We start from the raw sequence: 25233 nt of genomic DNA on the forward strand, positions 1-25233 counted from the left end.
AGCCTTGCCACTGCTATTCTCTTTATTTATTTATTTATTTTAGTTGTTGATAGACCTTTATTTTATTTTATTTTATATATGGTGCTGAGAATTGAACCCAGGGCCTCACACATGCTAGGTGAGAGCTTGGAGCTTAGGGGTTGCTTTAGATTACAGTCAGTTAAAGCTAGGTACGGAGTATTTGGGGCTGCAAAATCTTCAGTGGGATTCTGGACTATCTAATCTAGTCAATCCCTTGTGCAAATAAAGTAGATAAAGATCCCCCCCCACCCCGCGCCCCTCTGGTACTGGGGATTGATTCCAGGGGTACTTTACCACTAAGTTACATCCCTAGGCCTTTTAGTATTTATTTTTCTCGAAATTGCACATGATGGCCTCGAACTTGGGATCCTCCTGCCTCAACCTCCTGAGCTGTTGAGATTACCGAAGATTACAGAAGTGCACCATCATACCCAGTTTTTTTTTTTTTTTTCCTTTTGGTGCTGGAGATTGAACTCAGGGCCTTATTCATGCCAGGCAATCACTCTAGCCACTAACCTCATGAAATTATTGGAACACTTGAAATGTGGCTATTAGAAATTGAATTATGCTGTCTTTTTATACAGCATGTAACTAGTGGGAAAATTTAATGTTATATATGTGGTACACCTTGTTTTTCTATTGGATGAGCAGAAGAATCCGTGCCTCATAGCTGTGGTCCTCAGTGAATCATCCTTCTTCCATTTACAGGTCTGTTCCTTGAGACAATTCGAGTTAATAACATCAGGGAGAGAATTTCACCCTTACTCTAATCTTTCCTGTCAGGTTTCCCTTCATTACTAAGTTCACCCCCTTCACCTAACAAAGAATGTTTAATAAGAGGTCCTGAGGTTCTTCAGAGATTTGAAGCCCCAATCTTTTCAATTTTATCAGCTGTTAAATCTCTCATATTCTTGCTTTTGTTTATCCTAACTTGACCTTGGAAGTAGAAGAACTTGACTTCCTCCAATCTGAGCCACTAAGCACTAACTTCTGTGCTCTGGCTGGAACTCCAAGGCAAAGGTGAATTCTCTTAGGATGGACTGGAACCTATAGAAGAGTATGATCCAGGGCTGGCATTGTAGCTCAGTAGTAAGGGTACTTGCCTGGAAGGTGTGAGACATTGGGTTCAATCTTCAGCACCGCATTAAAACAAATAAATAATTAAAATAGAAAGGTACTATGTCCATTTACAACTAAAAAAAAAAAAAGTTAAAAAAGGAGCATGATCCAAGCACTTCTGGAAACTATCATGTGGATCTTAAAAGGAATTAAACACACATAATGGAAGAAAGATGGGAAGAAAACACATTCTGGGGGCTGGGGTTGTGGCTCAGTGGTAGATCACTCGCCTAGCACGTTTGTGGCCCTGGGTTCGATCCTCAGCACCAAATAAAAATAAAGAAAGAAAGAAAGAAAGATATTGTGTCCAAATACAAGTAAAAAAATAAATATTAAAAAAAAATACATTCTGATGTCATCTGAGCCTGAATCAAATTAAGACTGATGCCAGAACTTCTCTAAACCTTAAAATGCAATGAACCAATAAATACTTAATGCGGGGGAGAGGGGAGGGGGGAGAGGACTTCTCCAAACCAACAAAGCTACAGCTGTCAACCTAGGTTTTAGCCTGAAAAGCTTTCCCCTTGTCATCAGTTGGGACATCTCCAGACTGTTTACTTTTTGTATGAATTTAATGAAAACCTCATTAAGTAGTCAATTCAGGCCCCAAATCCTGAATTTTCAGTCTACATGTGACCTGCATGCTAACAATTTATAAGACACTTTGCAACTTTTTGTTCACTTGTGATATTCCATTTTTGGTAACAAATTCAGTATCAGATGGGAGGTTTTAGTCAGTAAGCAGGAGACTGTTCAAATAAAAGAGGTTTTGTTTTTTTTTTTAAAGAGAGAGAGAGAGAACTATTTATTATTTATTTTTTGGCGGACACAACATCTTTGTTATGTGGTGCTGAGGATCGAACCCGGGCCGCACGCATGCCAGGTGAGCGCGCTACCGCTTGAGCCACATCCCCAGCCCCAAATAAAAGAGGTTTAAACTTGTTTTCTTATATAAGAAGAAGTCCAATGTAGGTGGTTTTAGGATTCATTATTTTGGCAGACCAATTCTGTGAAGTTCTTCGTGATGTTTCTGTGGTTTGGTTTCCCCCTTATTACTGGTACATTTAACTGAACAATATCCAAAGACAGAAGGGAAGGGAAAGGAAGTTTTTCCTGTGCATTTCCCACCAGGGAAGAAAATTCTCCCCAAATGCTCCCATCTGTAGTTCTCTCATACACCTGCCAAGGAGGGTGGGAAAGTGAATATTTTGCTATGTTTAGCCTCAGTAGGGGTTGGTATGGTTTACTGACAAGGAAAAAGGGGAGAGCAGGGCTGCTGGGATGGTAAACAAGAATATTTGCTGAGCCCTGCTGGTAATCTATTGCTGTGTAACAAACCACTCCAAGCTTAGTGGTATAAAAGGAAGACCATTTTATTATGTTCACAAGAATTTGGACAGGGCACAACAAGGATGGTCTGTCTCTGTTCCACATAGTCTAGACTCAACTGGGAAGACAAATGTCCAGACCTGGAACCACCTGGAAGTTTCTTCACCCTGGGCTAGGATGAACTAGAAATCTGGGCTTAGCTGGGGCTGTTGGGCAGAGCACCTCACATGGTATTCATATGGCTTAGGCTTCTCCCAGCAAGGTTGCTGGGATGGGATGGGAAGTGGGAGAGGAAGAGAAAGAGGTGGGGGTTGGAGTGGGGAAGATCAATCTGGGAGAGGTTTCTTGAAGAGTGAGCATTTCCAGAGAACCAGTGGAAGCTGCACAGTCTTCTAGGACCTAATCTTGTAAGTCACAGAGTATCATTTCTACCATATTCTATTGGTCAAACCTTCATGTGATTATCCAGATTCAGGGGAAAAGACATGGACTTCACTCTTTCAAGGAAGGAATGTCAATGGGTTAATTGCTTTTTAAAAAACACTCAACAGTTCTAATGTAAATCACAGGACATATACACATTGCCCCACAGATTCTACTTACATTGTTTTAAGTTAAAAGACTTCATATGGTGGCTCAGGCCTGTAATTCCAGCAGTATGGGAGGCTGAGGCAGGAAGGAGGCTCAAGAATTCAAAGCCAGCCTCAGCAACTTAGAGAGGCCCTAAGTAACTCAGTGACACACACACACACACACACACATATGGCTTGGGGATGTGGGTCAGTGGTTAAGCCCCGGCTAGGTTCAACCCCCTTCAAGGTCCACCCCTCAATCAGCCATGATGTCATATTCCCCTTCTTTTAAGCAGAAATCCTTGAGTTTTTTTTTTTTTCCTTTTAGTTTTTGTTGCAGCCCATAAATAATATAAATACCATCTAGAACTTCTAGTGAATACATGTTGGGGCCTGGTGTCTGAAAGGACCAATTCTGAATCAACAAGAAAAGGAAGTGGAAACACAAATTCCCTCAAATTGTGGGAGAAAAAAATAGGTCAATAAAACAATCATATCCATGACAAATTTTTCAATATTATAAACAAAATACTATAAATGGCAATTAAAGCATCTGTCCCTTTGCAGGTGAATGGATGGCACTAGAGAAAATAATGTTAAGTGAAGTTAGCCAATCCCCAAAAAATAAATGCTGAATTGTTTCTCTGATATAAGGTGACTGGCCCATAGTAGGGTAGAGAGGGGGGCATGGAAAAAATAGACAAACTCTAGATAGGACAGAGGGGTGGTAGGGGAAGGGAGGGGGAAGGAGGTTAGCAATGATGGTGGAATGTGATGGACATTACCCAAAGTACATGTATGAAGACATGTTAATTGGTGTGAACATACTTTATATACAAACAGATATATGAAAAATTGTGCTCTATATGTGTAATAAGAATTGTAATGCATTCCAGTCATGTATTTAAAAAATACAATCAATTTTAAAAAAAGCACCTGTCCCAGTGGTTCCGGGTAAAAATGCACCAATGTTAATACTCTTCCATTAAATTATTATTATTATTTGAACTGTGATTGAACCTAGGGGCTTTTAACCACTGAGTCACATCTCCAGTCCTTTTAAATATTTTATTTAAAGACAGGGTTTCGCTGAGTTGCTTAAGGTCTTGCTAAGTTGCTGAGGCTGGTCTTGAATTTGCGATCCTCCTATCTCAGCCTCCAGAGCCGCTTGGATTACAGGCGTGAGCCAAAGCGCCCGCCTTACGTTAATATTTTTGGAACACCTACTAGGTCATGTACTGAGGGGGATAAAATGGTAAAGAAAAGGCTAAAGTATCTTGTAAATCGTTAGAAATCTAGGCCAGAGGAAGCGGGTTTCCTCTCGAGTGTTTTAAAAGCCCAAATCCATACAGAGACAAAAACACTCCTAGCAGAATCAGGGAAGTTACAGTGAAGGATGTGGAGCAGGTCTTTATAAATGGATAGGTGTTCAGTAGAGGAAATGAAGGACAGGAAAGGACAAAGGTATACTTAAAGTGAGGAGGACTGCAGAAAGTAACATCCGGACTCCAGAAAGCTTGCTCTCGAATTCAGAAAAGATAAATGCGGAGATTCTACGCGGCTGTAAAGCCGACATCCCGAACGTGAGCCCATTTTGGGTAGAATTCCGGAGGGGGACCTAGGAGACCGCTCCAGCAACTCCCTGTAGAGGGCGCCGTAAGCCTACGCGTCTTGGACTCCACAGCGCCTCGGAGGCAGTACGTCCTCCAGCCCGGGGGGCGGGGCCGCGCGCTCACGTGACCCTCGCTCATGGCGGCGGCGGCGGTGGCGGTGCTGGTGGCTCTCAGCGGCCGGAGCCGGATTCTGTAACCCGGGTGTGGGCCCGCGTCAGTCCGTCCCTCCTTCGGCCCCCTCTCTCGTCTTCCGGAGTGTGGTTGGCGGAGCCGGGATGGCGGAGCGAGGCCGGGAGCCCTCGCCGGCGGCAGTGGCTGCGCTGCCTCCCGAAGTGCGGGCGCAGCTGGCGGAACTGGAGCTGGAGCTCTCAGAGGGTAGGATCCTGGAGAGGAGCGGGCGCCGGGCCTGCGGGTTCGGTGGGGGTCCGGAGGCAGGTCACCATCGCGCGCCCTGGCAGCGGCGTGGCGAGGGGCGAGGGCGCGGGGAATCTGGCCAAGCTCCATACCGTACTCCTTCCTTTCTACACTGCGAAGTGTTTCCCGTGGCTTTCATTGTTTTCCCTTGGAGGGGGCCAAGCGGGGCTTGGGGGAGAGGTCCGCCTGGGCCGGTGCCGTTTCTGCGTTCTCTGCCCCCCCCAACCCTACACAAAGCTCCAGTCTGTGCCCGGGTTTCTGGGCTGGTGTATGTGTGGGGGGGACGGGTGGTTGCGAGGAGGGTGGCTGACACCTTTCTCCTTTCTGCCTTCTTCCTGGAGGGCCCCACGCCTTGATCCATTCCTCCTTCCCCAGAGAGAAAGAGACAGACCGACAGAGACGTGGGAAAGCCGCAGCAGCATTTCTTCTTTCTCAAAAAATGCGAGGTGCTTCCCCAGTGACTCAAGTGAGATAGGAGCGAGAGAGACATTGAAGGTCCTAGGGAGGTTGGAAGCAGTGGTACTAACCCAGAGGGACCCACGGTGCTGCCTTTAGACACCTTTGTCATCAGGGCTTTTTCCTGGTGGCTGTCTTTTGGCTGAATTTTCCGTATTTGATTACCTTTTTAGAATCTTCGAAGAGGGAGAAAGAGGTGGCTACCGATTAAATGGAAATCCTGGCTCGCGACCTTTCTTTTGACAATGGATTGGTACAAGGAGGGTTGGATTTATTTTGAAAATTTAAAGAAATGGGATCAATCAAGCCACTGTTACTAGAAAAGTCCCTTGAAAACAATGAGAGAAACAGTGCTCTGTTGTGGGCATGTGATCAGGCTTATGTGCAGTTGTGATCAGTTCTCTGTAAAGTTCCTGTTTTTATCACAGGCCGCCTCTCAGACAAAAGCAGCATTTTCTCCAAGCTTGGTATCAGTACTTTGGTGGTGTCTCCAGAGTTGCAAATTCTTGAGTTCCTTGCCAAAGGCCCTCTTCACTAGCATTTTTCAAGTGAATTAAAAACTGTTGATTGGAAAAGAAGAACGTGACAGATTCCCAGGAGAGTTGTGACTTTTCATACATTTATCAAGGCATAAACCCCTTCCCCCTTTCAGAATACTTTAGAATGAAAAAACAGAAGTAGATTTGAGTGTTATAAATCTGTGCAGACATTGAAGTTAATTATTTTTAATAACCTTTCTAGGCTTTTCCAGTGTATAGGGAGGGAGATGTGGTTTTCTACACTTAATTACCAACTACATATGATTATCAACTTTCTTTGGGGAGGGGTAGTGGGAATTTAATCCTGGAGTGCTTGGAGCCACATCCCCAGCCCTTTTTATTTTTATTTTTGAAACGGGGTCTCCTGAATTGCCTAGGGCCTTTCTAAGTTGCTGAGGCTGGCTTTGAACTTAGATCCTCCTGTTTTAGCCTTCAGTTGCTGAGATTACAGCCGTGCACCACTATGCTTGGCTTCCAACATAAAGATGTAGTGTCCACCGAAAACTAAAAAAATAAATATTAAAAAATTCTCTCTCTCTAAAAAAAAAAAAAAAAGAAATATTCATCAGGTGGACCAGTTGTGGTAGATTTGAATGACTTAGCCTTAATTTGTGAAAATGTAAATTTTTCTAAGTTTTTTTTTTTTTTCTCCTCTGAAATTGAGGGGCTTTTGCATTATCATCAATTCTTCCTTTTAAGATACTTTTATATTTGTTGGAACTGGGGATTGAACCCAGGGGCACTTAACCACTGAGTCATATCCCCAACCCTTTTTTATATTATTTAGAGACAGGGTCTCACTAAATTGCTTAGTGTTTAATTGCTGAGGCTGGCTTTGAACTTGCAATTCTCTTGCCTCAGCCTCTGGAACTGCTGGGATTACAGGCCTGCACCATAGTGCCATCCCATTCAAATCTTTTAAAATAGTTACTTCATAGTAGTAAATCAGCTTGCTTTGATGAGGTAGAAAGAGAGAGGTTTCACTAGATATTTGCATCAGAGGGAGATTAAAAATAGGAGTTGATTGCTTTCACATGGAAAGGGAAATCCTGGGAGTTCCTTATTCTTGATGTGTATCTCTTCCAGCTGATTATTGTTTACATCTCTGGGTATTTCTAGACATCTCTAGAAGTATTCTGAGAAACCGTTTCTAGGACCCACAACTGATTAGCTCACCTTTCTCTCCTTCAGAAAGATGTGAAACTCTTACAAACTGTGAGAGCCAAGGCTTAAACATTTTTGAGGACAAGTGCATGGTTTGTTTTCCTATGTAGTATTATTTTGGTTGGCACATGACTTACCTTGTATTTTTTAAATTTTTTTTTTTTAGTTATTGATGGAACTTTAGTTTATCCATTTATTTATATGCGGTACTGAGAAGTGAACACTGCCAGTGCCTCACACATGCTAGTCAAGTGCTCTTATCACTGAGCCACAACCCCAGCCCTGTATTTGTTTTTTATGAATTTATATTGTATTATCCTGTATTTTTTTTTTTAACTGGATAAATTACATTTGAAAAACCTTGGTCTTGCAGTGTCAGCATATTGGTTATCTGTTTGCCTTTCTTGCTTCAAGACGGTTGACTTGTAGGTAGGTAGACATTAGGAATTCAAGTGAAGTTAAACAAAACAAAACAAAAAAACCCACCCCCACATCTGTGATGTTATTTGTGACATCTACAGCATATTTTGAACTAACCTTTATTTACATTTTCTCCACAATTACTGGTTTGATGAAAGTACTTTTTTTTTTTAAGATGATTGTAACTGTGTTTGTGGCATAGGTACATTCATTTCTCTATTTTATCCTTTTTTTTTTTTTTTTTAGGTTTGAAAGACTATAGTTGGTCCTAATCATAGGGATAGTCTGAGCCATATGCAGTTAAAGAATTTTCTTTGTGCTTACCTGTGCTTTCAACTGCAGCTTTGGTCATAGATCAGCCAACTCTGTCCTAAAAAGCAGGTTGGTGCCTCCTTTGGGCTTTTTGCCGCAGAGCGTGTTGCAGAACCTTGTGATATCTGTGCTTCAGGGAGATCAGCATGGAATTTGTGGTTAAAACCTGCTGGGGGGCGGGGAGATGAGGTGGTGGGTATTGTGGCTCAGTGGTAGAGCGCTAGAGCACTCGCCTTGCAAGTACTGGACCCTGGGTTCGATCCTCAGCACCACAAAAAAGTAAATAAGTGAAATAAAGGAATTGTGTTCAACTATAACTAAAAAATAAATATTAAAAACAAAACAAAACCCCTGCTTTTGCATTAAAAAGAACAGCTTGAAACTGGAGAATCATTTAGTAATTAAATTTATACATAATCACAAATTTTTTGATGGATGAGTTGAATAAATAGTAGGTTTTTACACGTATTCCTATGACTGAAAATTTTCATGATCTACATATATTATTTGATAATAAGCTCTGTTATCTGAACTTTATTCATAATGTCTCTATACATATGCATTGTTTAAATATAATGATTTTTGTATGCATTTTCATTTGAGCTTCATTAAATTTTGTGATTAGAATAAATAGGTGTTAGAATAGTGATTAGGTAGAAAGGCTTGAGAAAACTTTCTCGTTTAACAGAAGGTAAAATCTGGAATCAAAAGTTTTTTTCTAATGTTGCACATCTAATAAGTGCCATTATCTCAGGCTGCCATGTAATTATGTCATCTGAATGATTTAAATATCTGTGCTGCTATTGCACAAGCTATTAACTATTTTTTACTCTAAGGCAACACTACCAGTTTTATACCACAATTCCGAGTAGTCCTGTTGATTCTATTTCTGAAATCTCTTTCAAATCCAACAAGCCTGCATACAGTTCAGCTGACATATGTTTTGTGCTTACTCTGTGCAAGGGATGCAGAGGTGAGCAGGATACTGTGCCAGCTTTCAGGGAGCTCTGATTTTGGTAGGGAAATCACTTAAAAATATCAACAAAACTGCATGAGACTATGATAGAGATATATCCAAAAGGTGCCTTCTAAGAAAAGAGGAAACTCTCTGCTCTGTAATTGTGAAGAAGAAAGAGCATAGAATACAGGATTGAGTTGCATGGTTAGTAGACAAGGATATGCTTTAGTCTGTGCAGTTCAGTCATAAGGGCAAAGGAAAGAAGGATGTTAATGCCATACTCTGTGGCAGGGCAGAAGGAGCTGAAGTCTTTCAGTATCTAAGAACAGTCCAAAGATGACAACTGGAAAGGTATTTAAGAAAAATAGCCATTACCGGAAGGGATACGCCTTTTCTTGTTTGAACACTTCTCTGAACACAAACAACAAACAGTATCACATCCTCCCTTTCTCTGCCTCTTTCATTACATAGATCTGTGGTCCTTAAAGCATGGAGGTGACTGCATAAGAGAAGTCTGCTTCTTAGGAGTTTCAGGGAATTCTTTTCAGGAATGGGTAGGAAAGTCGAAAAAGAAAGTAAAAGATGCTGGATAGGGCTGGGGTTGTAGCTTAGTGGTAGAGTGCTTGTCTATCACATATGAGGCACTGGGTTCCATCCTTAGCACCACATAAAGATAAATAAAATAAAATAAAGGTATTGTGTCCATTTACAACTGAAAAAAAATATATAAAAGATGCTGGATACAGTTTGTATTTTAGTCTTAGAAGTGGGTAAGTAGGGTCTGGGGTTGTGGCTCACTGATAGAACACTTTCCTAGCATGTTGAGGCATTGGGTTCAATTCTCAGCACCACATATAAATAAATGACTAAAATAAAGGTCCATCAACAACTAAAAATATATGTTAAAGAATTTTAAAAAAGAAGTGGGCAAGTAGTGGGGCGCAGTGGAACATGCCTGTAATCCTAGTGGCTCAGGAGGTTGAGACAGGAGGATCTTGATTTCAGAGCCAGCCTCAGCAACTTAGTGAGGTCCTGAGCAACTCAGTGAGACCCTGTCTCTAAAAATAAAATATAAAAAGGGATGGGGATGTGGCTCAGTTAAATGGTTAAGCAACCCTCGGTTCAATCTCTGGTACAAAAAAAAAAAAAAGAAAAAAGGCAAGTAAACTTAAGCCACCAGAAAACCAGTAAATCCTTCCTGCTCTACATATAATGGGAAACAGGGTCACTTCTCTCCAAATATGTAACATAGTCATGGATTCATTAGATATACATGTATTCTAAAGTTACATTTAAGCATTTGTAATACCTGATGCTGGTATTATTAAAGAAAGAAGGAGTGTAGATTTTAATTTTAATTATTATTTTGCTGCATGCTAGGCAAGTGCTCTACCATGGAGCTATATATACCCCCCAGCCCTATACATTTTAAAAAAATATTTTTAGTTGTAGATAGACACATACCTTTATTTTATTGATTTATTTTTATGTGATGCTAAGGATCAAACCCAGTGCCTTGGTGTTAGGCAAGTGATTTATCACTGACAATTCCAGACCCTTTATACATTAAAAAAATTTTTGTTTTTCATTTGTAGATGCACACAATGCCTTTTTTTTAATGTGGCGTTGAGGATTGAACCCAGTGCCTCGCACATGCTAGGCAAGCACTGTACCACTGAGCCACAACCCCAGCACCCTCCATACATTTTTTTTTTTTTTTAAAGAGAGCGAGAGAATTTTAATATTTATTTTTTTTTTAGTTTTCGGCGGACACGACATCTTTGTTTGTATGTGGTGCTGAGGATCACACCTGGGCTGCACACATGCCAGGCGAGCGCGCTACCGCTTGAGCCACATCCCCAGCCCTCTCCATACATTTAAAAAAAAATTTTTTTTAGACATTGATGGACCTTTATTTTATTCATTTATTTATATGTGGTGCTGAGAATCGAACCCAGTGCCTCACACATGCTAGGCAAGTGCTCTACCGCTGAGCCACAATCCCAGCCCCCCATACATTTTTATTTTATTTATTTATTTTTTTTAAATTTTAATATTTATTTATTTTTTTTTAGTTTTCGGCGGACACAACATCTTTGTTTGTATGTGGTGCTGAGGATCGAACCCGGGCCGCACGCATGCCAGGCAAGCGCGCTACTGCTTGAGCCACATCCCCAGCCCCCATACATTTTTAAATAACCAAAAAGGGGCATTTATCCAAGTTATCTGCCTCCTAAAATTTGGTGGGCTGTATTCTTCTTAAGTTGGAATGTGTCTTTGGGAACTATGAGAGCCTACGACACATTCCTTTTATTTTTTGTGGTGCCAGGGAGTGAACTCAGGGCCTTGTGCATGTGAGGCATGCACTCTACCAACTGAGCTATATCCCTAGCCCCGACACATTCCTTTGAAAATCCTCATGATGGAAAATTTTAATTCTCTGAGGGTAATATTTCATGTTATATAGTACTTGGAGTCAAGTAGAAAAAAGTTGGGTTATATTCTTTTGGAGCCCAAACTAATTGCAACTGAAAATTTCATTATAAACTGGTTTTAGTTGTTACTGTCAAAAAATTAGGATGATTATAAACTGGTTTTGATGGCAGTTCCAGAAGAGAAGTGATAGGTTCATGGAAGAACAGTTCACTTTATTGAAAAGGTTGGCATTTGTTTGGATATTTTAGTTCTGGTTTGTATTTTGAGAAGTTAATCTGGTTGTTTGACAGCCCCATAGCACTGAGCTGGATTTTTGAATTAAATAAACACTAACCCATCACTTTTTGCCCAGCACTTGGTTACTACTTTCTTTCCTGGCCCTAGTAAGGCCTACTACTTCAGGGTTGAAAGTTCAGATGTTTGACTAAAAGGCTTTTTGTCCCATATAATTCCTATAGTTCTGTTTATCACTTTTGTGACTGATTCAGGAATACTCTTTGAAATGCTCCTCCTTCTTTGTGCATATCTCACAATTCTATAGAGTTCAGCTTAAGTATTACCTTTTTTTTTTTTGTACCCAGAATTAAACTCAGGGGCACTTGACCACTGAGCCACATCCCCAGACCCAATTTGTATTTTATTTAGAGACAGGGGTCTCACTGAGTTGCTTAGCACCTTGCTTTTGCTGAGGCTGGCTTTGAACTTGTGACCCACCTGACTCAGCTTCCTGAGCTGCTGGGATTACAGGAGTGCACCACTGCTCCTGGTTTAAATATATTACCTTTTTAAAATAAACCAATCCCTGACCACTGTCATCTCCCTTGTCTCAAACCTTACAGTAGTTCCAGTCTGTGTCTTGTTGTCAAACACATATTTTCTAATTATTTTACCTTAATGTGCACCCCTATAGAAGTTATTTATGTGAAACTTTTTAAGTAACTTCCAACTATGTCTTTCTTAATTGTTTTAGGAGTGCAGTAAGTTTTTGATGAGTTGAGTTCAATTTGATATGAATTGTCTGTCTTAGACATGATTTTGGCATAAGGTGGGGTTGTATAATCATTTGAGAAACATGTTTTGGCATCTTTTGGGCCTTGGTCCAACTCCTGGCTGTACCACTTATTAGTTCTGTGGCCTCCCTGGTTTTAATTTTTTCTTCTATTCTTACAAAAGGACTGACACCCTCCTTAGAGTTGTAAGGAAGTTTACCATGAAATAATAAGAAAGTTGAGTATAGTATGGCATGGAAGGAACAATCAGCATTTTAATTTTTATTGCTCCTGATAATAAATGGATGCCCTGTCACTTGGCTGTTTTTAATATCTTGTGCTACTTAGTAGAATATAGTTATGTGAAGCAAGAATACATTCAATTTGTGAATATATTTTTTTAAAGTAAGGCTTCATTTCACCATTGGTTGTTCCTTTCAGCAGCCTACTTCTTTAGTGCAACATATGTTGGGTTACTGCAAGCAGTTGACTGGAGCAAAAAAGGGTGGCTGGTTTGTAGTGAACTCAGGGCCTTGTGCATGCGAGGCACACACTCTACCAAATGTTTCCTATAGACATTTGACATATGCACATTTCTGAGTTTGTAAGGTCAGGCAAATGACTTTGACTTGCAAGCATGGTTTCTGAGATACAAGTATCTCTAAGCTGTGAAAAGGCTTATGTAGTTGGGCGTGGTGGTGCATACCTGTAATTCCAGCTACTTAAGCTGAGGCAGGAGGATCACAAGTTTGTGGCCAGTCTGGGCAACTTAGACCCTGTTTCAAAATAATATGTGCTGGGAATGTAGCTCAGTCCTTGCTTAGCATGTGTTAGGACCTGGGTTCAATCCCCAGCGCTGAGGGGGAAAAAAGGCATGTTTAGAGATGTTTAGAGACTTCATATAGTTTTAGACTCTTAGTCCCCTGTTTGTGCTTATTGAACACATCCTTTTGGTTCTTTCTCCAAATGTTTTCTTGCATCCTCTTTTTCTTTGGTTTGATTTGCCATCAGTCTTATTGACTTATTTATCTTCAGGCCTAATTGGTCTGATTGTAGTATCCTTGTAGCTCTGGATCTTTCACCTTTTTAGATATTACTTTTATTTTAAACTATTGCTAAATCTAAGACTGTCACTCATTGTATTTATTTATTTATTTTTTGAATTGGGGATTGAACTCAGGGGCACTCAAGCACTGAGCCACATATCCAGTTGTATTTTATTTAGAGAAAGGGTCTCACTGAGTTGCTTAGCACTTTGCTATTGCTGAGGCTGGCTTTGAACTCTTGATCCTCCTGCCCCAGCCTCCTGAGCTGCTGGGATTATAGGCATTCGCCTCCACTCCTGGCCCACTCATCGTCTTTAAATTCTAAGTTTCGTAAGGGTAGAGATGATCTCTTGTTTTTTTCTTTCCCAAATATTTATTTTTTAGTTGTAGTTGGACACAACACCTTCATTTTATTTATTTTTATGTTGGGCTGAGGATTGAACCCAGGGCCTCGCACGTGCTACTCGAGCATTCTACCGCTGAGTTACAACCCCAGCCCCATCTCTTTTATTTTTAACATCGGATATCTTTTTGTTGTTTATATCATAGAAGATTGTCATGACATTATATTTATAGTGAGTAAGATGTTTTGTGGTATGCATGTTTTTCCACGAATGTGATAAGTTCTGAAAAACCACTTCTTTGTAATTCCTCAGTGTCGCAGTTGACAGTCTTTGGATATATGGGATGACTTCATTGGACCCCAGAACTCTCTGAAGCAGAATTTTGAGTGTAATTCGTATGTCTTTTGAGAGCTGGTCTACAGCTTTCATCAGTTTTTTAAAAAGAACTGTGAAGCAAAGTTGAGAACCAAGTCTGTTTGTTACTCCTTTCATTCTCACTAGCTTGTAAGGAAAAACCAAACTCCCAGTACTTAACAATATTATCTAATAATCAGTTCCCACCCTTATCCTCTTTCTGTCTTTGTAGAAAGAACTATCCCCTTCCTATTCTAAGGTGTACTCCTCTGACTGTTGTCACTACCAACCCTGTTCTTCTGGGATCTTAGTGTCTGACTTCATTGATTGATTTATTCATTCATAGTTTTTCATCCTTTTCGCTCTCATCTTCAGCTTCTCACATAACACTTGGCTCTCAGCCCTTTCTCTTCAGCTTTTAAATTTCTTCCATCTGGAAAAAGAAAAAACCGTTCTACAATCTTGCAGTCTTGCATGAGAATCTACTTGTTGTCATGTGCTGGCATTTTCTTCCTCTCTAGAGCCTAGAATATGTAGATTACATTTCCTTCTTACTTTTTACCTTTGCCCACTCTTCAGTCATTGATTCTGCCCCATCAAACTTCAGAGACAGCTGTCTCTCCATGGCCACCAGTGATTTCTTTCTTTCCCTCTTCCCTTCATCCCCTCCCCACCATTGAATCCAGGGGCACTGTACCACCGAGCCACAGCCTACATTTTTTGAGATACAATCTTGCTAAATTGCTAAGACTGGCCTCCAATTTGGAATCCTCTGGCCTTAGCCTCCTGAGTAGCTGAGATTATTAGGCATGTGCCACCATGCCTGGCACAACCAGTGATTTCTAGTGTTTCATACCATGAAGTATCAGTGGACATGCTTTGTGGTGTGCATGTTTGTTTACAGTTATCTCTGTACCACTGGATACTGTGGAACATTGTGCACTCTTGCCCTCTTGATTTTTTTTTTTTTTTTTTTGTGTGTGTGTGTGTGTGTGAGAGAGAGAGAGAGAGAGAGAGAGAGAGAGACTGAGAATTGAATCCAGGGCGCCTTGTGCATGCTAGGCAAGTGCTGCTCTACCACTGAGCTACATCCCCAGCTATTATGGTTTAGATGTGGTGTTCCCCAAAAGCTCATGTGTAAGACAAGGCAAGAAGGTTCAGAGGAGAAATGATTGGGTTGTAAGAGACTTAACCCAATCAGTGAATTAAGCCCCTGATAGGGATTAACTGAGTGGTAACTGAAGTGGTAGGGTGTGGCTGGAGGAGGCGTGGCTTGGTGGTATATATTTGTATCTGGCTAGTAGAGTCTCTCTTTGCTTTCTGATGATCATATGAGCTGCTTTTCTATACCACACTCTTCTGCCACTCTTCTGAGACTGTGAGGTCTTAAATAAACCTTTTCTCCTCTACAGTTGTGCTGGTCGGGTCCTTTTGTTATAACAGTGAAAAAGCTGACTATTTTTTCCAAATTTTTATTTTGAGACAGAGTTTAAGTTGCCCATGATGGCTGCAAACTTGTGATATTCCTGCTTTGACTTCCCAAGTAGCTGGGATTATAGGCCTGATGTACCACTACGCCTGGCTAGACCATCATCTCATTTTTATTTTTTAGTTGTTGATGGACCTTTATTTTATTTATTTATATGTGATGCTGAGAATTGAACCCAGTGTCTCACACATTCCGGGCAAGCACTCTTCCACTGAGCTACAACTCCAGCCCCTAGACTGTGATTTTTTTTTTTTTTTGTATATAATTGTTTAATATAGTACAAGTAGTTTTTAATATTTTTTAAAAATTTTATAAATTTTATAAAGTACATACAGAGATACAAAAATTGTGGTATATATTATATGTATTAATAATTGTAATGCAAAAAAAACCCCAACAAAGTACATATATAAAGGCAAAAAAGAAAAAAGAATAAGAATAGCATTACCTTAGATTAGGTAGTGAAGTGAAAGGAGGGGAAGGCAGGGGATGTGGGAATAAGAAAGACAGTAGAATGAAACAGACATTATTACTTTATGTATATATGTGACTGTGAGACCAATATGATTCTACAATATGTATACTCAGAAAAATGAGAAATTATATCCCATCTATGTATGATATATCAAAGTATATAAGTGCATTCTACTGTCATGTATAACTAATTAAAACAAATAAAAAATTAATTAAATGATAGCGGATGCATTACAATTCTTATCACACACATAGAGCACATATTTTACATCTCTGGTTGTATATAAAGTATGTTCACACCAATTCGTGTCTTCATAAGTGTACTTTGGATAATGATATCCATCATATTCCACCATCATTGCTAACCCTGTACCCACTCCCTTCCCTTCCCACCCCTCTGCCCTATCTAGAGTTCGTCTATTCCTCCCATGCTCCCCCTCCCTACCCCACTATGAGTCATTCACCTTATATCAGAGAAAACATTGGCATTTTTTTTTAATTGGGTAACTTCACTTAGCATTATCTTCTCCAACACCATCCATTTACCTGCAAATACATGATTTTATTCTCTTTTATTTTTTATGAAATTTTTTATCTTCTATGGCAGTTTCCTTCTGGCTTCCTGACTTTTCTTTCTCATGTTCTCTCTTGGGCTTCTTGTTCTCTTTCTTTCTTTTGACATCTGTGTTCTTCAGATATTTGTCGTCCTTCTTCATCTTAACTTTGTGTACACTTGCAGAGTTATTTTATCCATGCCTAGGGCTTCAGCTGTCAATGGCTGCACAGTTAGTTACTGACTCTTCGGCTCTGGGTATCCCATAGGCAACTATAATTTAGTAAGTCCAAAACAACTCCCTCTTTCAGTGCCCTCTTCCATTCTGCTCTCCTTCTCTCTCTGAAGATGGTCCCTATCTCAGAATGTCCACTTACTATATCAGTATGTTTTGCTGCTATAATAAAATGCCTTAGATTGGTGATTTATAAATAATAGAAACTTATTGCTCACAATTCAGAGCCTAAAAGTCTAAGATCAGGGTTTGCTTCCTATTTCAAAGATGGCACCTTTTTGCTTCATCCTGGCATGGTGGAAGGTGCAAATAGGCTCCCATTAAGCCTCTTTTATAAGGACACTAATTGCATTCGTGAGAGCTCTGCCCTCGTGACCTGACCACCTCTTAAAAGCTCCTTCTCATAACACTATCACACATAATTAAGTTACAACTTATTAATTTGGGAGGGACATCAGCATTCAGACTGTAGTAATTTACCCAAGTCAAAAAATGGGGGTCATTCTGATGGATCATCAAGTCCTATTAATTCTCCTTTCTTTCCCCCATTCTCATTGTTTGTCTTCATTCAGGCACTTAGTCTTGCTTAGACTGTCATAGTAGTTTCTTTTTTTCTTAAAGAGAGAATGTGGGGAGAGAGAGAGAATTTTTTTAATATTTATTTTTTTTCAGTTTTCGGTGGACACAACATCTTTGTTTGTATGTGGTGCTGAGGATCGAACCTGGGCCGCAAGCATGCCAGGCGAGCGCGCTACCGCTTGAGCCACATCTCCAGCTCTGTTATAGTAGTTTCCTAATTCATCTGTCTGCCTCTTGTCTTCCCTCTACACTCAGTTCATTCTTCTCTATCCTGTTATGGAGTGATCATTCTGAAATAGAAATTTAAATATGTTTTTTCCCCCTATTTAAAATTTTTCATTGAAACTGGGCATGCTGGCACATATCTGTAATCCAGCAACTCAGAAGGCTGAGGCAGGAGGATCATAAGTTAAGGCCAGTCTCAGCAACTTAGTGAGACCTTGTCTCAAAATAAAAAATAAAAAGGAATGGTGATGTGGCTCAGTGATAAAAGTACCCCTGAGTTCAATCCCAGTTTTAAAAAAGAAAAAGAAAATCCAAGTCCAAGCATCTTCTTTATGAAGACCTGCTTCCTTTTTAACTTAATTTCCTGTTCCTTCTATGTTTTTGTTTTACTCTCCAGCCATGCTGGTGACTTGCACTTCCCTGCATGCACTGTGCTTTTTTGTTTCCATGCCTTTGTGTATGCTGGCTTTCTTTAAAATGTCCACTCTTGCATGTTCTTCCCCTTTTTCTGCCTGGTTAACTTCTATTCCCCTCAGTTTTCTGCGGAAGCCTTCTTAAGTTTAGATCTCTGTGTGTCATCAGTTATTGAGTGCTTAATATGTAACAGGCCCTGTGCTTAGCACTTTATATACCCTGCTTGACCAGTAAGTAGGTGCTGAATACACATAGTTTCTGTTATCATAATGATGATAGGGAATTGAGCAACCAAGAAGCACCTGAAAGTTAAGTTGAATGTGATGTATGCCACATCCTGCCTGTTGTCACATATCACCTATCTTTTGCTTCCTCTTTAGCAGTAAAGGTAACTTACTTACTTTCTTTGTTTTTTGTTTTTGTTTTTGTACTAGGGATTGAGCCCAGGGCACTTAACCTCTGAGCACATCCCCAGCCCTTTTTATGTTTTGAGACAGGGTCTTTAAGTTCTTAGGGGCTCATTAAATTGCTGAGACTGGCTTTGAATTTGAGATTATCCTGCCTTAGCCTCCCAAGTCTCTAGGATTATCAGTGTGTGCCACCATACCTGGCTAGATAACTTTTTTTTTTTTGGTACTGGGGATTGAACTCGGGGACACTCAACCACTGAGCCACTTCCCCAGCCCTATTTTGTATTTTATTTAGAGACGGGTCTCACTGAGTTGCTTAGTGTCTCACTTTTGCTGAGGCTGGCTTTGAACTTGTGATCCTCCTGCCTCAGCCTACCAATCTGCTGGCATTACAGGCATGTGCCACTGTGCCCAGCTAGGCAACATTCTTGATGTCTGGCACTGGGGAAAAGCACTGAACTTGAGTTATATAGGATTGGATTCAAGTTCTGTTTCCTGCTGTTACTATATGACTTTCGGCAGATTTTTGAAATGTGCTTCTAATCTTAACTCCTAAAGATAGGTGTGCAATTTCCATTTTGTAGAGACTTGTTAAAGAACATGAAGTCTGAAAGTATAGTGTCCTGGGATTGGAATTTAAATAAGGTTGGCTCCAAACACCTGTGTGATTCCACATTGTCATTCCATTTTAATTTCACTGGATCATGTTTCAAGTAATTTTAGCAAAATTCTTTTCTGCCTTAACTAGTAGGCCCTGCTTTCCTTAGAATATACCCTCACTCTTGGAGTTTTGGGAGTAGAGCACAGGAATGTTCTGCCCTCAGAGAAATGGATGCGATCTAGGAGTGTAGTTTGTTATTTCTGACTTTGCTTTGCCAGAACAGAGGGGTGGTTGTCACTCTGCATTATTATCAGAGGGTTTCCTTCATACCAGCCTAATTGCTGACAAAATTTGGCTTATTTCTTTTTTCCATTCTTGGTGCTGGCGCTTGAATCCAGGGACTTGCTCTTGCTAAGCAAGTACTATACCATTGAGCGATATGCCCAGTACTAGGCAAACATTGTTCCTCTGAGTTACATCTCCATCCCGTTTTTGACTTCTTCCTTTTTTTGTTCTGGGGATTGAACCCAGGAGTCCTTAACCACTGAGCCACATCCCAGCCCTTTTTATTTTTTGAGTTTTATTTCACTGAGTTGCTTAGGGCCTTGCCAAGTTGCTGAGGCTGGCCTCAAATTTGGCAATTCTCCTGCCTCAGCCTCCTGAGTCACTTTGATTACAAGTGTGCACCACCATGGCTGGCTCTTTGATTTGATTTTTAACAACAGGAATTGGATAAAATTCTGCAAGATGGTTTATAAAGAGAATGATAACTTCATTTTTTCTTGTCTTCTTGTGTGAAAATAATTTTTCTTCCTCGAATTGACAAAAATATTTTTTATATTATATAGGAGACCCCTAAATGAGAATCTGAAGGTCTGGTGGCACTCCCCCCACCACTATCCCCCTTTTCTTTTTTCTTTTTTTGTTCTTAAGTGATCATCCTGCCTCAGCCTCCCAAGATATAAGTGTATGAAACTATACCCAGCTGTGGGCTGTCTTTGAAAGGTCTTTAGTATGCAATGGACATGAACTTCTGGGCTTTCTTGATACAGAGGAGTTGTTCTTACATTCTGGTGCAGAAAGTGGTTTATTTAAAAAAATTTTTTTGAAGTTGTCAGTGGACCTTTTGTTTTATTTATATGCGGTGCTGAGAATTGAACCCAGTGCCTCACACCTGCTAGGCAAGTGCTCTACCACTGAGCTACAACTCCAGCCCCAGAAAGAGTTTTGTCTGCCTCTCCTACCCTCTTCCCTGAAAATGTAATGCTTCATTTAAATAGTGAAATAAATGTAGTCATTTATGTAAATGACTTTCTGTAAGTGACTATCTTTTCTTGGAGTCTTTGTGTGTGAAGAAATAGTGTTCTAATACTTATTTTCAGAGGATTATTGCTTTTAGGGATACATTAAAGCATTTGAAGGATTTTTTCTTTTTTCTTTTTTTTTTTTGAGGACCCTGGATCATATTGTCTTAAATTATTCATAGACTATAACTTGTGGGTTTTAATTCAGGTCAAGTACTAATGAAGTTTATGGTGCTAACCAGTCTTGTTATACAATTTCCTTTTAGAAAAATGAATGCAGTAAGAATTGTTTAGAAAAAGCTTCTGACAGTTTTTCTGTCAATAAATCTGTAATGAAGGCAAACGGACTGTCTTAAAATTTTAGAGTTGTCATTCTTACTTTATTGGCTTTCCTCTCTACTGTAGAGAAACTTTTATTTTTAAGTGGAACACATAGAAAAAGATTGGTTTGAGTTTTCCTCCTGTAGTTTGTTCTTGCTTGTTGTTTTTCTTAAAGGAGACCGAGGGAAGTACCAGAAAATGAACTTCCTGTTAAAACAAAAAAACTTCCCCATTTATTGGGTTTCTGACCTCTGATCTCTAATCTTACTCCTGTAATATGGTTATTTTTCCAATTATCTTTTTTTTTGGTACTGGGGATTGAATCCAAGGGTACTTAACCACTGAGCCACATCCCCAGTCCTTTTTTTTTTGTATTTTATTTAGATACAGGGTCTCACTGAGTTAATTAGTTCCTCTCTAAATTGCTGACTTTAAACTCTAAATCGTCTTGCTTCAGCCTCCCAAACTGTTGGGATAACAGGTGTGCTCCCCACGTCCGGCCTTTTTGTTTTTTATTTTGAGACAGACTCATTCGAAATTGCTTAGTGCCTCGCTAAGTTGCTGAGGCTAGCCTTGAACTTGAGATCTGTCTGCCCTCAGCCTCCTGAGTCACTGGGATTGCCAGACTGTGCCACTGTGCTTGGCTTCAAATTATCTTCAATTCTTAATCTTTATTTATTTATTTTTACGTAGTGCTGAGGATTGAACCCAGGGCCTCACACATGCTAGGCGAGCGCTCTACCATTGAGCCACAACCCCAGCTCAAATTATCTTAAAGTTATAAAGTTATCATTTGCATAGGGGCTGGGATTGTGTCTCAGCGGTAGAGTGCTCACCTAGCATATGTGAGGCCCTGGGTTCGATCCTCAGCACTACATAAAAATAAATAAAATAAAGATATTGTGTCCAACTACAACTAAGAATAAATATTTAAAAAAATATCATTTGCATAAATATTCTCATCTCCCCTTAGTAAGCTATCTGAGAACAGTACATGATGTCCTTTTTTAAAAAAATATCATTAATTATTATTTATTTATTTTTATTTGGTGCTAAGGATCGAACCCAGGGCCTCCCACCTGTGAGGCAAGCACTCTACCACTGAGCTACAGCCTTAGCCCACATGGTGTCCTTTAACATAAATGCTTTTCAGTTCAGTTAGTGAACAAATGTAGATTCTCATCAACCTCCCTATCTCTTCTTATTTCCTCATAGTATCTGACAGATTCTTCTGTTACAGTCAAGCTGTTTTTCTCATTCTTCTGGCAGGTTCATTTCCATCTCTATATCTTTACAACAAGCATTTTCTTTGTCAGATTTGCTTTTTCTCCTGTGGACATCTGTCTGTGTTTCCAGTCTTGCCTCATGTCCACTTCATCATGAAACCAGCTGACTGCTTTAGTCCCCATTAATCTCTCCTATTTTTAGACTATTGTATTTAGCTTCAGAGTTTAACACTTAATTGACAACTATATATTTGTTTCATTTATGTTATTTTTATCCTTTTTTACTTAGACCTTAGATTTTTTTTGAATTTTACAAGGGCCTTCTACATTTTGGAACCTCTGCATTTTCGGTGAGTTGTTAAATATATCAATATGACTTTAGATGTATTGTGTACACCTGTATTTGTAAAACCAGTTGAGAGGGTAAGAAATGTATTCCCTGTTCTCAGTCAGCTTTTAATCTAGTAACTTCTCAATAAATAGGTATTTGGATTTTAAAAACATTAGGTAATTGTCTTAGAAGTGTTTTTATTTTCTACTTAAGTGATTTCATTTAAACAATCACACTTGGAATGATTCTGGGAAGATGGCAGCTTGACTACTCTGTTTTTTTTTTTCTCTCTCTCTGATACTGCTGTACTGGTGATAGAACCCAGGGCCTTGCACATGCTAGGCAACTGCTCTACCACTGAGCTACATCCCCAGGACCTATATAGTTATCTTTTTTAAAACTCAGTTCAAATAAAATAATTTTAAATCTTAGATCCAGAATACCAAGAGATAGAATGGGAATTCAGGAAGATGAAGTTAAAGCACCAGGAAGCTGAAAATGTAAACAAAGAATTTTAGTTGGGTATGGTGGCATGTGTCTGTAATCCCAGCTTCTCTGAAGGCTGAGGCAAAAGGATCACAAGTTCAAGGCCAGCCTCAGTAACTTAGGCCCTAAACAATTTAGGGAGACTATGTCTCAAAAATAAAAAGGGCTGGAGATGTTGCTCTCTGGCAAAGTACCCTTGGATTCAATCACCAGTACCCTTCCCCCTGAGGCCCTCCCCCCCCCCCAAAAAAAAATAATTTTAAAAGTGTAAATAAGTAAAAGAGGAAAAATTTCCTAAGATGAGGGCTGGGGTTGTGGTTCAGTGGTAGAGCGCTCGCCTAGCATATGTGAGGCCCTGGGTTCGATCCTCAGTACCACATAAAAATAAATAAATAAAAAATAAAAGATATTGTGTCTAACTACAACTAAAAAATAAATATTTAAAAAAAATTTTCCTAAGATGAAAAAAAAGATTACAAATTGGAAAAGACTTTACATTGAATGAGTTCATTATGTTAAGGCAAGATTGATGAAAAAAGACACAAAGATAGGCATATTATAAAATTCCTGAATTCAGCAATCAAGGAAAAAAAAATCCCCTAGGTAGAAAGATAATGTTAAAACTACAACCATCAGGGGCTATGGCTGTGGCTCAGTGGTGGAGGACTTGCATGGCATGTGTGAGGCACTGGGTTTGATTCTCAGCACCATATATAAATAAATTAAATAAAGGTCATCAACAACTAAAAAAATAATAATAATAAAAAAAGCCCCAAAATAAAAAACTTCAACCATCACCACCGTAACAAAACAGACTATTCTCATTTGCAGCATTAAAATTTTATTGATGGTAGAAGAAACATCTATGGACTATTGAGAGAAGAGGTGTATGTTCCAAGTATCCTGTATGCAGTATAGATAGTATTCACATTTCATGGAAAAGAAAGCTCTATGTGAGTGTGCAAGGATTCAGAGATTAGATCACCTTCAGACTCCAATATGAGTGATAATCCAGTCAAATATATAAGGCTAATGTGGTACACATATGTAATCCCAGCTGCTTGGGAGGTTGAGGCAGTATTGCAGTTTGAGGCCAGCCTGGGCAACTTAGCAAAACCCTGTCTCAATATAAAAAATAAAAAAGTGTTGGGGGATGTAGCTCAGTAGTAGGGTGCCACTGAGTTCAATCCCCAGAACCTCAACAAACAATCATGGATGCCAAAATCTGTGCATGCTCAAGTCTCTTATATAGAATGGCATAGTATTTGCATATAATCTACACAAATTCTCTTGAATACTTTGAATCATCTTTAGATATTCAACATTATCTACATACAATGTAAATACAATATAAATAGTTGTTATATTGTATGTTACATTGCACTGTTAGGAAATAGTGTCAAGAAAAGAAGTCTGTACATGATATTTAGTACAAATGCAACTTTTTTTTTTTTTTTTTAAGGAGATTTTCAATTTGCAGTTAGTTGAATACTCTGATGTGGAACCTGTGGATACAGAGGGTCAACTGTATTCCAGGTGACTTCAGAAAACAGGATAGCATAGAGGTGGGCGGGAATTAAAAGTATTTTTTTGTGTCATTGGGAGGTTAGCAAGTGATGTTTGGGATTGATTTGCCATGATGATAAAAATATTTATAATAATGTAAAATTATAAAATACTTAACCCATGTTCAGTAGCATGCAGTCCTAACTGCTTGGGAGACTGAGGCAGGAGGATTGCTTGAGTCAAGGAGTTTTAGGCTGGCCTGAGAAAGACCCATTTTCCCCAATCCCCTCCCCCCCCACAAAAAAAAGTATCTGCACGCACACACACATACATACATACACACACACACATATATATATATATATAAACATATATTTCTCAAATATATATATCTTCCCATCCATGTTCCTGGATATATATATATATATATGAAATCCAATTAGAACTCCAATGGAAGATTCTTCTGGGACTGAGGAATTAGATGAAATGATCTCTGTTCATATGGAAGAATAAATGTTTTAGAATAGCCAAGAGAAGTTAGCAACAGTGTGGTGAGGTGGTACTTACCACATAAAACAAATTCTAAGATTCCGTGTTCAAAGAAGCATGGTATTTACTTTTGAATAAGGATGAGGGAACAGAATAGAGTGACCAAATTCTTATATATGTAGGATGAACAATTACAAAAACATGAAATGTCTCATTAGGTTATATCAGCTTTCATTCTAATTGAAATTAGAAATGAATTTAAAGTAAATTGGTTATGCCTTCATAGAACATCAGAAATCCTGAACTTTTTTTTTTTTTGCCGTTCTGGGTTCTGGGGATCTAACTCAGGGCCTTATCCATGATAGGTTCTCTTCTACTAAGCTCCATCACCAGCCCAGAAATCCTGAACTTCTTGATGTTCTATTCTCCCAAGAGCAGCATACTGGATCCAGAAAGATAAGGCACAGTCTTTCTAGTGCCTTCTATAGACAGACCAAGCTTAAT

At 39.4% G+C, this 25233-nt stretch overlaps 1 protein-coding gene across 3 annotated transcripts in view; it reads left to right on the forward strand.

Annotated features, from left to right (window-relative positions):
- Positions 1 to 4782: 4782 nt before the first annotated feature.
- The window catches only part of Dip2b (disco interacting protein 2 homolog B), a 236713-nt gene continuing 216262 nt past the window's right edge, over positions 4783 to 25233 (forward strand). For all 3 annotated transcript variants that reach the window (XM_046435717.1, XM_046435718.1, XM_046435720.1), the window contains exon 1: positions 4783 to 5029. In XM_046435717.1, the coding sequence (XP_046291673.1) occupies positions 4930 to 5029 (100 nt within the window). In that variant the 5' untranslated portion in view covers positions 4783 to 4929. The remainder of the gene's footprint in view (positions 5030 to 25233) is intronic.

The sequence above is a fragment of the Marmota monax genome, unplaced genomic scaffold, assembly GCF_021218885.2.
Source record: "Marmota monax isolate L192 unplaced genomic scaffold, Marmota_monax_Labrador192_F-V1.1 WCK01_AAM20220418_F8-fsc00012, whole genome shotgun sequence".
Lineage (NCBI taxonomy): Eukaryota > Metazoa > Chordata > Mammalia > Rodentia > Sciuridae > Marmota > Marmota monax.